The sequence below is a fragment of the Pezoporus wallicus genome, unplaced genomic scaffold (assembly GCF_028554395.1).
Source record: "Pezoporus wallicus isolate ANWC-B61680 ecotype Strahan unplaced genomic scaffold, APGP_CSIRO_Pwel_v1 contig_13568, whole genome shotgun sequence".
Taxonomy (NCBI): Eukaryota; Metazoa; Chordata; class Aves; order Psittaciformes; family Psittacidae; genus Pezoporus; species Pezoporus wallicus.
This window is the reverse complement of record NW_026638968.1, coordinates 182,272-194,442: the sequence shown is the minus strand read 5'-3', so window position 1 is coordinate 194,442 and position 12,171 is coordinate 182,272. Positions and strand designations below refer to the sequence as shown.

Here is a 12,171-nt window from a genome sequence, read left to right as displayed (position 1 = left end):
TGCTAAAGAGGCTGTGCAGTCCCCAAAATCAGAGGATTTCCAACCTGATAGGATAAAGCCCTGAGCAACCTGGTTTGACCTCAGAGCTGACCTTGCTTCAGCAGGTGGATGGGTGAGACACATCCCAAGCTCCTTTCCATCCTGAGTTATCGTATGATCCCAGGAACACTTGGGACGTTGCCCACAGCAGCATCAACGGACACGACGTTTTGCGTAGCTTAGGACTCCATCTCTATTTCCTGGCAGACCTGTTAATAGGTCTCCCCCTCCATGCCCTGTACTTTGCCAGCCCTGGCACTAAAGCAGTGCTGAGCTTCTCTGCTCAAACTAGGACTTCAGCTATTTAAGAAAAAAGAAATTTTACATATCAAAGCTGTCTGCCACAGACGGTTTATCAGACATGGAGAATGATTTGTTTCTGTTTTCCTGGGCATAGGTTTTTAGCTGAGACAAGATATTTTGCCTTGCTGAGAGCTGAGTCACCGAGTAATCAACAGATTAATGTATTCTGTTTGAAAGCCATCCCCATTAGTTCTCGGCAAGCTCACAAGAACTCCATTATGGTATCACCTCTACATTTGAGATGGAAACGTCTCCAGGATTTGGAGTTCCTGTGGGAAAAATCGCTACATGCAAAGAAATCAAAATACCCCTTTGCAACTGAGAGAAACAACGTACCTCCTCATACAGTAACACCACAGCAGGATTCTGGAGCTCTTTCTAGTGAATGCTTTTATTATCAACCCTTAGATAAGGAGTCTGGGGTATGCCATACATCTGTCATTTGACAGCTACCTAAAAATAGCCATGACTAACTCAGTGGCGTATAGGACTTTGCCTTTACCAGGTCTTTAATATGAAATTATTTTAATTCCAGTGAAACCAAGTAGTTTTACTTTCTCTGGGATGGCAGCACGCAAAATGGGTGGTCTTGACTTCTCTAGAGCTCTGACTTTCTCTGTGTGGGCTTGGCCTGAGCCAGAAATGCGAAAAGGAAAGGCAGAGGCTGGTAGGGGCACCTCACAGAAGAGCCACTGTTTAAAAATAGGATGCTGGTTAAAGGAACAACAGAGTGGCAACTGTAAAAGGACAGACTCGCCTAGGTGTGTGGCATGAGGAGGCTGCCAGACATAACGGTTATTCTGATAAGATACATGCTAATGCTGCTGCCTGCTGTCCATACAAACCTCACTGAAGTTAATACATCCCCTTGTTTGCAAGTGAAATTGCTGTTGAGGATATGTAAGAGCCAGTCCAGCCCTCACAGAAGTCAAGTTAATCCTAAAAGCTTCCCTGCATGGGCAGGGTGGTGGAGGGAATTTGAACAGCAGCAAGACTTCTCCTGAGACACCTCTCCTTGCAGCCTGTGGATCTAGCACATTCTTCCTGTTTCCCCACATCTGTCAGTACCCCTTTCTAGGCTGTCCCTAGGTAACAGAATTGTTATGTACTGGCCTGGCTAGTGCCAGGGAACGAGAGATTGTGGCTGTTGTGACATTCACGTCCCCAAGGCTACACTTCCTGGGATAAGCGTACAAATGGCATGTCATATATAATTGTTCCTATGCCTCGGTTGGTTGCAATAGGCATACAACAGTGATGTAGATCTTCCCCCCTCCCTCCTCTTCTCTCCAGGTATTCAGATTGTGCAAATGCTTCCCGTTTGTGCTCTGAAGCCTCCAAGTGCTCAGCTCTCTGTACTCAAGCAGTGGTGATTTTAACTTACCCGTCGCTCCTTATCACCATATTCGATGCCCAAGGTATCCATGGCACGTACAATCGCTGCCAGTGACTGTATAGTGTTGCTGTAGACCACTGGTTTATACTGCTTCACGTCTTCTCCAGAGAAGCCATCCTCATGGATGATCCTGAAGAAAATGCAAAGGACAAAAACCTCTTGAGAATGTAATTTCAATGGGGGAGGCATTTCAAAGAGAGCTCTTTTGAAGAGCACATCTGCCAGCTCGATTCACTTAATTTAGTCAGCATTTCTTTTTAAACCTTTCTGGTTGTTCACCAGTCGTGTGTCTGAGCCCAGTGCCTAGAATTAACATCCCTTTTGCTCTCTCTCAAGGAGGTTTTGTGCAGGGTTGGTACATATGGTACCTCCCTCCCAGGCAAACTGCAAATGCTAGAGCCCAGAGAGCCTCATGTTCACATGGAGTGGGGGTGCCCAAGTAATTGAAAGGCACCTGGGGTGCCTTATAAAAGGAACTACCATTAAAATACCTTTGAAAGCATGGGGTACAAAGGCATGGATATGAGAAGTTACTTAGCTGTAGCACTTAAAAGGTATTTACAACCCTTCATGTCTCCTGCCTCCTTACCTTTCCTTTAAGAACAGTGCTGGGAGTTTTGCTGCCTCAAAGCATGCTATGTTATCCTCTCTCTAAGTGAGGTGGGAATGACACCCACATCCTGGTGAGAACGAGACCACATCCTATCAGCTCCTCACACTGGAGCAATAGCTCTGTTAGTCTCTATTAAACTCTGCAAAAGGAATGATGGAGTGAGTTCTTGTAGTCCTTTGCTCGGGTCACAAGATTGACCCTATAATTTCTTCAACTCTAAGTAACACAAAAACTAAGCAGAACTAAGCCTGGTGTGTCTAGAAGATAGCTTAGATTTGCAGAGCTAATTGTGCTTGACAATAATTCTTCTCAGTAAAGACATAAATTATGATCCTGTCTCTTAAATATCAGCAGGAAGGATGATCTGCTTCACCAAAATGAAGTCTTTGCTTGCTCATCCTCAGATCTCACTGGACAAGAGAGAGTCCTTCAGTAAGAGATCTGGTCACTGGTAAAATCTCTCATCCTGTCTATAACATGGAGTTCTGCTTCTTTTTTTTCTAAATCAGATGCACACCAAACAAGATCCTGACCAGTGTCTGCACTCCCCTGGGGAGAGGCAGCGCTAGCAGGAACCACAGTGAGCTTGTAATAGATACAGTGCTGGGATGGTGCTGAAGAATAGGGCTGGATGCCAGCCCCGTGTTGTTAACAGATGACTACATGAAAAACATAGCTGATAGAAACATGCTGACAAAGACACAGATTTACTTCCCCGGATGCTCAGCTCACGAAAGGTTTTCTAATACAAGTGGCCAACCGTCTGCTCTCCCCACAACAACCTTTGCTCACACATCATCGACCACTGAGCTCCACGGAGGAGCTGCTCGAACACCCTCTGAGTCCTGGAAATATATAACTACAAATAAAGACAGCCTAAGACAGGCTGTAGTTCAAATTACCTGCTGTCCAGGAAAATTTTAAGCTACTAATCCTAGGAGCTCGGCAGAGCCCCCTGCTCAGGTACCCTAGCTCCAGAAAGGTGGAATGGTGCTGGGAACAGCACAAAGGGCTGCTGTTTTGTCTCAACTAGGCTGAGAGGAGCAGGGCTGGGGAAAAACCTTTCTGACTTACTAGAAGACTTGCCAATTTGTCAAAATTCCTTCTATAGCTAGTTTTGATTTTGATTAGGAGTTAAGGGCAATAGCAGACCTTGTATTCTGTAGCTTTTGGCCAGTGCTTGTGCCGAGGTTTGGAATAGCAGCATTTGAGTACAGGGGAAGGAGGGGAGCCAGCAGAACTGTGTGTCAGCACTGGGTCTCACGGATCATTTACTGTTACTCAGACAAGTTGCAGAACTTCTGGGAAATGTGTTCTTTGTCAAAAGCTGTAGTCAAACCTGAAGAGTTATGTCTGGCACAAAGCATAAGGATCTGCATCAGTCCTGTTCACATTCAAGGGAGACTGTACAGTGCTGGCTCCTCCCAGCTCTGAGCATGACAGCAATGAGCTTGGCAGAGTGGGGGTCCTGTGGGAGGTAAGCAGGCGGTTAGCAAAAGCATCCACAGAAATAATTCATTCTTTCTGGTTGGTTGGCTCGGGGTTGGGATTTGGGGCAGGGGGAACTGCATGTTGCTTCTGCGTCAACTAAGAGAAGGAAACATAAGAGTGGGGCAAGAATCACTGAACCACAGTCTGGTTTGGGTTCGAAGGGACCTTAAAGCTCACCCAGTTCCAATCCCCTGCCATGGGCAGGGACACCTTCCACTAGAGCAGGTTGCTCCAAGCCACATCCAAGCAGGCCTTGAACATTGCCACGGATGGGGCAGCCACGGCTTTTCTGAGCAGCCTGTGCCAGTGAAGAAAAGGGTGAGAAAGAGGATGCAGCTGAGATCTGCTTGGTCCAGTCGTTGATCATGCTGGTGGAGATTAGAGTGGTGCTGTACCTCAAGCCGGCTTTGTTTCTGCCTCTCACTGACAGGCATCAACTAGGGTCTTGATACGGCAAAAAGAGGGCTGAATGGTCACATTCAGAATCTATGGCTTTGTGCCATGAAGTTATTGCCTGACATTTTCACTTCTAAACACTCAGTGTTTCTAAATACTCCCAGCCAGCAAGCTCCATATCAAGTAATAGGGCTCCTTGTGCTGAAGGGGCAGAATTAAGTGATGCAGAGTGGCTCACTGATCCCTCAGTGGCCATACTGCTGACTGGGCAGCATGCTGGCATCCTTCAAAGCAGCCATAAAGGCATTACTTTTCAAGGGGGCAGAAAAGAGCGTGGAGAAAAACCACCCCAATTGTTCTTCCTTGAAATCTCTCTGGGAAGGCAGCCACAGGGACTGGAAGCAGCACTGCGGATGCCAGGATTGAAGTTTTGCTGTAGGAAGTACCTACGGATTAATCAATCATGCACATTACTTAATATGTGAGCGAGCAAATCCCCACTGACTAGTGTTGTTCCAAAGCCTGCTAGGACACTGTGAACTGGTTTATTGTCCTATATGCTTCCAGCAAATGTCTCTCCTCTTGCTTGCCTTGGCAAGCTGACGGCTGAGCTTCCATGGCAGCTTTTTCCACAGTCCTTTGGAAATGTTCATGCTGCTGCTCACCCGTTTGGGATACACCTTCTTGTCTGCTGTTGTGCTTTACTGCCTTGAGGGCATTTAAAGCTCCAACAACACTCTTGGGAGGTATACTGTTATGAGTCATGGCTGGACCCAGGTTGTGTGCCTCAGGAGACAAGAAGCAATGGGATTTGGATACTGTAGGGAGCTGTAGCCATTAAAAATGCAGAGGGTGTAGGAACTAATAGACGTGAACAGTGCACCAAGACTGGGAAGTCTTTAAAGACTCAGGCAGGGTGGGCTGGCTACTCGTTAAGCAACCTGCGTATTATTTGGAACACAGGTTTTTCACCACTAAAAATGTGAATCTTCTCTTTCTAAACGGCTTGTATTTTTGCCTGTCTCTGAAATACAAAGGGAACTGCTGCAGGCAGGTTCCTCATTGCCACGCTGGAGCCGGTTCTCTGCAGGGCAAAGGAAGAAAAGAGATTTAAGAGGATCAAGGGGGCTGTGGAAGGGGGAGACAATGCTGGAATTTTAAAAAGTGATTCTGAGCAATTAAAAAGCCATTTCATTCACCAAGTGCCTAATGAAACACCCTGCTTTGAGTGGAACAGTGAGAGACAACTGAAGCAACCTGATTGTCTAATGCACCCATGAATGACTGCTCCCTGTTCCTCAGCTGCTAACAGCATACCCCATGTGTTTGCATGTTATGTTGTCATACTTGTTTTAGAATGGCATTAACAGACAGACGTTTGCTGGGGAAAATGCAGACCAGATCTTCTGCCGTCCTCCAGCAAGTCATTAATACTGAAGAAGCACCCAGTGTGCCTCAGCAATTACTGCTTAATTACAAAGTAAATGAAATACATGGAAACAGGGGGTGCATTCTGCGTAGCAGCTTGCTTTGGCTTCAACACAGCACTTACATTCCTTCAGCCTCTCACTATAAAACGAACATATTCAAAAGGCAAAGCCAAAGATAATGTTGCCGTATGTCCCTGTTGACAGCACTTCCCAGCGGTGGTGGAACAGCAGCTCTGAACAAAGCACATGACAGTTCCAGCACGGTGGGGCTGGATCTCAGCTTGGGGCTGATCCAAGCAAGCAGTCAGTTTGCCTAGGTCACTCCTGGTGGGAATACTTGTCCATCAATCCTGAAAACCTCCTGCAGCAGAGGCTACAGTTTCCTTCCTCCCTGCTCCAATCCCAGACAAGCTATTCTGGTGCTTTCCTTGCAGCCCTTCCAACCCAAGCCAGGTTTAGTAAATGCAATGACTCCTCTGTACACCTCTTCCAAATGAGCCCTCCTCCTTCTTGAGGCACAGTGCACCAGACTAGACCCAGTCCTCACTCCTCTAACCTGACAAGACCATTTTAAGCCATAAAGCTCATCCTCCGATGTGCTGAAGCACTTCTCCCAGCTCCACAACACTGACAGATGCAATTCTGTCTTTTCACGTATTTTTCACTGATGAAAATTCTGAAGGAAATCAACCCAGATCCCTGCAGAGTCCTGGCTCATGGAGTCCTCTGCTCTCACCACAAGTCCCTGGTAACTGTATTCTTTGGGAATGAGTTAGCTACTCATCCATTTTTGTGTAAGATCTGAAGTAGTTTTATCTAGACTGTTTTTCCAGGTCACTTTATGAAAGTCAAGCTATACTAAGTCAAACCCTTCCCAAAACTGAGTTATGGCACCAACTATTCCTCTCCTACATCTGCTGAGAATCCAAATGAAATCAGTTTAACATGCCTCATTTTTGTATAATCTATGCTGGATGTCACTCATCTCCTTTTTTATCTCCTAGGTGCTTGCAGATTGCTTGATTGATAGTTCAATTCTCCTCTAGCTTCTAGAAGTTGACTGGTCTATAATTCTTACTGCTCTTTTCTCCCTCTATATTTAGACACCATGATGTTTACATTTTTTCCTTGTCTTCTGGTACCTCACCTGCCCTCCAAGAGCTCTCAAGAAGTGTTTGCATTTTGGAGATGGTGCCAGCAGAGCCTCTAAATATGTGGTAAGAAGTTCCTTAAAAACAGCTGGTCTGAAGACATTTAATCTTATACAACTTGCCCTTCTTGTACTGGAGGGAGAGAGACGGCAGTGCTCAGCAGTGGAGCCTGTTGTGGACACCACTTTTCCCCCTCTTCCTCTCAGCTCTCAGTATTCTCCATCCCTTTGCATGCTGGTTCTTCTTTCCTGACTGACACATCCCTGCCTCATCTCATGCACTTTGTCAAAACTAAACCTCAAGCCAATGCCACTGAAATTTTTCCTGCTAAATTCAGGGAACTTTGTGTGGCTTAAAACTGCCTCCACCACTTTAAAAAACATACACAGAGACTTCAATTGCCTACCAGGGAAAATAAATCCCATACGATTTCTGTTTTGTAAGTAGATTTACTTTCAATCAGCAAGATGTTTCGAGCTGAATGAAGTTTTCCTGTATCAATGCATACCCCTAAAATTACAGCGATTTGCTTGAATAAATCCAAGTAGGAAATCACCAGGGGATTATTACACATGAAGTGTAGCAGAAGCTAATACCTTGCAAATGAATGGTCCAGTTCCTAGAAGAGCTTCTCGCCTTCATCTGGGCAAATTAAGGTACTTTAAGATCATTGCACTTGGGGCTCTAGGATGCTGGCCTGGGTTTGGTGGCAGAGGTACCCTGAACAGAACCCAGAACTCCGCTTCCACCTGGATGGTTACATGCTCCCCTGCAGCATCTCATTCCATGTCAGGAAAGCTCAGATCACCTGAGTGCTCTGTATGGGGAGCTCCCAGAGTCCAAATGGACAAGGTGGGCAGGGAAAATCCCCCAGCCAATGCAAAGAGTGCAAGATGCTACAGGGTGTATGTGCTGCTTGGAACTGCCGGAAGCACTTGGGCCACAACAGAAGGGAGGCATATGGAAGGGACAACTGATCATCTGCCCACCAATGCATTTTAGCTCAGGCTCTTGACAGCCCCATTCATTCATGGATGTTTAGGGTACAGACTGATCCAAAACGGATCTTATGTGAAGGCTTTTGGATCAAATGCACCTTACAAATTAATTTTTGCTTGGCAAAATTTTCTGATATTTTTCCCCCCTTCTTCTCTTTTTCTTTCAAAAAAATCTTTCCTGTTTCATACCAAAATCAAGCAAGTTATACCGATGAGGTGTCACAGAGCTTGAACCAAAACAAAAAACCCCACCTAATTTTGAAGAAAACTCTAAACTTTGTTTCCAAATGGGGAAAAATAATCATGAAAAAATCTGACTTTAATGTGTAGGGAAGGGAAAGGGTTGATCAAATGTTGATGGAAAATCTGCTAGAGGTCATCAGTTACTTTTATTTTTACCTTGATACGAGGTTTATAATCTGTTTACAGCAGAGTTATGAAGCTAAATTCTAGTGATTCTCCTCTCACTCATTTAATAGCCTGAAATGCGATTAAAAACTCCTGGATTACGTTAAACTAAATCAACGCATATACACATGACCTTATGTTTCAAAGACTGCAAAGGCACAGTCCGGACCTCTGTGACATGGTGCAAATCTCTCCAGACTCTCATTCTTCTTCCCTTCTGGCTCTGCTTGAATGACACATTGTACATCCTGTTCCCACAAGGAATTCTCTGAGATGGAGATTAAGATGACTGCTTGCCTACATGCCCACTTCTCTGAAGAGAAAAACAGCTTCTTTAGTTAGGGTGAACTAAAAATTGCAAACAGAGCTCATTTGAAAGAGTGCAATTTTTCAACCTGAATTTTTAACACTAGTCCAAGAAAGTACTGATGGAGCCCTGTGATAGACTCCCAGCTGGAGGAAATACCTTTGGGTCACTCAAAAATGAATTCTTACCACCAAAGTGCATGCAAAGGCATTATTCTAAGTAACCAGCTGGTTCATGTTAAAAAATCTATTGGGTGATTGAAATGTCACCAAAATCTACAGCCCTGGAAATGGTCAAACTTATTCAGATAAGTTTCAAAAGGTTCATGGACCTGTACAGGACAGAAGCTTTGCTGCGTAAGGAAACTAAATTTGTGCCTAGCATCAACATCTGTAAGTAACGCTGATGCCTTCATGAGGTCTAGTTAAAACCAGACATGTGCAGCGTAACTGCTTGCCAGAAAGCTGGAAAAGGATGTTACAAGAAACTCTCATGTTGATTCAGAATAGATGCTGCTACCATCTTATTTTTGCCTGCAGATAAGCAGCTATTGAACTAACCACAATTAGCTTCTAGACATGTAGGGCCCAGATACTGCATCTTCCCCAGCCTCTTTGATTTCAGCTTGTTTTCAGATGTATAAACAGAATACTCTTCATTTCCAGTTTAATACAGACCAAAAGCAGAAACAAGTGCACTAAATAAAACTCCCATTGTGGTGCTGTGATTGTACAGTCCTGTGGCTTTTTGGAAACAGCTCTTAGGCTTTGTTTAATTAGTATTATTTTTTCATTGACCTCTACATCAATGTGTATGTTTGTCATTGGGCTATCTTGAGGGGTGCTCCCAACCTTGGTTGCATGCTGCAGTTGAAAGCAGAGATGATTTCCTGGCCTGCATGCTTAGTTCCATGTGTCCTTCATCAGCCTGAGGTCTTGGGTTGGTTTTTGTACCCTGCATTTGGGATGTACCAACAACTTTTTCCATCTTTGCCCCATGAGGATTATTTCAGCATTTACATTTTCTAACAGAAAGCAGCAGAGTGAAATACGCTGGTTTTAACCCTGTGTATAAAACAAGTTTGAGAGTCTAAACAGTCTAGTTCATCATGCAAGTAATTAATTACTATTGATAAGTGAAGGACACTGGTTCTGATATTTCAAAAGAAGTCAAGGCAAAGCAGGCAGAGCAAATCCAGCTACTGTGCTAGTACTCCACCCAAACTCAATGAGGATGTAGCAATCCTTTGAAACGTAAAGTCAGGAAAATGAAGCATCCCATGGCTTACCCATGACAATAGGTAACACACAAATGAATCCTAACTGTGCACAGAGTCAACCATACCAGTGGTTTTACCCACCCAAGTCACCCTAATATTAGGGGATGGTGCTATACGGGTGCAGTCAGGGATAAAAAAAGCCATCATGCTGATACAGAAGTGACTATTTCTTAACAGGTCTAATGGGGGTCTAATAGACCCCCATTTCTTGCTGACTCAAATCAGTTTCTTATGCTCCCCAAAGGCAAATCTGTCCAGATGGGGAGTAATTTTCTTGACAGGCTAAGAAAGTTGGGTCTGCTCAGCCTGGAGAAGAGAAGCTGTGTGGAGAAATCACAGAAGCCTTTCAGTATCTGAAGGGGGCCTATAAGGACGCTGGGAAGAGACTCTTCATCAGAGACTGTAGCAACAGGACAAAGGATGATGGGCTCAAACTTAAACAGGGGAAGTTCAGGTTAGATAGAAGGAAGAAGTTCTTCCCTGTGAAGGTGCTGAGGTCCTGGCACAGGTCGCCCAGAGAAGCTGTGGCTGCCCCATCCCTGGCAGTGTTCAAGGCCAGGTTGGACGGGGCTTGGAACAACCTGCTCTAGCGGAAGGTGTCCCCGACCATGGCGGGGGGTTGGAACTGGATGAGCTTTAAGACCCCTTTCAACCCAAACCAGTCTGGGATTCTGTAATTGTAAAAGGCGTGGACAGGGACACGGGCAGAAGCTGTGCCAGCCCCACACATTCTGCACCAAGCAGGAGCAGCGCAGACACAGGGTTTATGCAGTGTCAGGCCACTGGCATAGTTTGGTTTTACTAAAATTTGCCGTTGTGTAACTTTGATAATGTGCCCTCTCCTGGGGCCTTTAATATTAAGATCAAATACTGAATACCCTACATGCACCTAATTAGCTTTAATATGCATCCTGTTCGGCTCAGTAAGAACAGCAAAGAAACTCAGTCAAAAACAATTAAATCAGGATTTTTTTCGATTAAAAGAAGACAGCTGGACTACAGAGATTCCTGCAGTAGCATTTGCATTAGATGAGATTGCATTTTTCTGTGGAAAAAGCCTTGGAGCCAAAAGGGTTTCAAATAGCACCAGTGGAGGCTGACAGCTGCATTCTTTGTGTGCATTCCTAAATCATTATTTAGTGAAGGAAAAAGGGTTTCTGCTCTGAGTGACTTATCTTCTGATCCCATGCAGTGTGTTACATAGTCAATCCAAGTTGTCCATGCAATGCCTGAGACCAGTTTTTCCGTGGGGCGGAAAAAAATCCACCAGCCTGTGATGACCCACATGAGAGAATTCTCATTAATTCCTTGGTAATGTTATATAAGGTCATTTTGTTGAATTAAAATTATTGGGATTAATCCTCTTAAATGTTCTCTTAGATGCAAGGGGGATCCAACCGCAGCTGGATCATCCCACAGCTGGTTCTAGAAAGTCAAAACAGTGTTTTAAAACCCCATAATGGTTTTGTTAAAATCATCCCCTAAACAAGGACACAAAGCAGCTTTTATGTCTTTTTTAGATCACTTACAACTTCTGTAAGGTGTCACTAACTATCATCAAAGCCTGAAAAACAAGGCAAATGGGTTCAATATCAGTTTTACTGCCCAAACCTAAATAATATTTCTGGTTTCCCATCTGCCTCATCTGATGTGTTTTGATAGCTGGAAGGTGACTTTGCCTTTCAAAATCTTACCAGATGTTGCTCTCCATAACCAAATATTCTGTGGACAATAGAGAAGACAAGGGACACACACAGTCCCTTCATCTCCTTGCGTATTTCATCCTCACAATCAAGTACCACCACCAAATCCCACAGTAAAAACAGAGCAAACTTGTGTACAGACACTCAGTGCACGACTCTCTCTGTGTATTAAGGCAAGGTGTTGGTAAGAGGTACCTGGTTCCCAGCCATCACGTGACAAACCCAGCTTCCAAAGCCCCCCATTCTACTGAAATGGATTGGAATTCAGAATTCCTTCCCTGTATCTAGAGCTGATCTTTGCACAGCTGACACACTTTTCTGTGTGTCCTAGCTGTATTAGTGCTCATTAGGAATTGTGAAAACACTCAGCTAAAATAAAAACATGCTTTAAAGCATCTTTGATTTTTTTTGGATATCAGACCTAGCAGCGACTGTCTTCCTGAAGCAATAATTGATGTGTTTGGTTAGGTCTGGTCTAGCAGATAAGGGTTTTTTTTCAGTACTTTTGATGTTTTAACATGCTTCAAGCTGAGGAGGAATCAATTCTGGAAGGAGTGATTATGCCATTTCATATCCTGTCTATCTTCTCTGGCATGATTACAGCTAAGGGGCTCCATCTCTGACCAGCATGCTTGCCAAGCCCCTGGGTGTGCTGCC

The 12,171-nt window shown here is 44.5% G+C and overlaps 1 protein-coding gene across 2 annotated transcripts in view; it reads right to left on the bottom strand.

Moving 5' to 3' along the window:
* Nucleotides 1-12,171, bottom strand: part of GNAO1 (G protein subunit alpha o1) — a 146,844-nt gene that overhangs the window by 95,250 nt on the left and 39,423 nt on the right. For both annotated transcript variants that reach the window (XM_057413473.1, XM_057413472.1), the window contains exon 3: nt 1,727-1,868. In XM_057413473.1, coding sequence (XP_057269456.1) covers nt 1,727-1,868 — 142 coding nt within the window. The remainder of the gene's footprint in view (nt 1-1,726; nt 1,869-12,171) is intronic.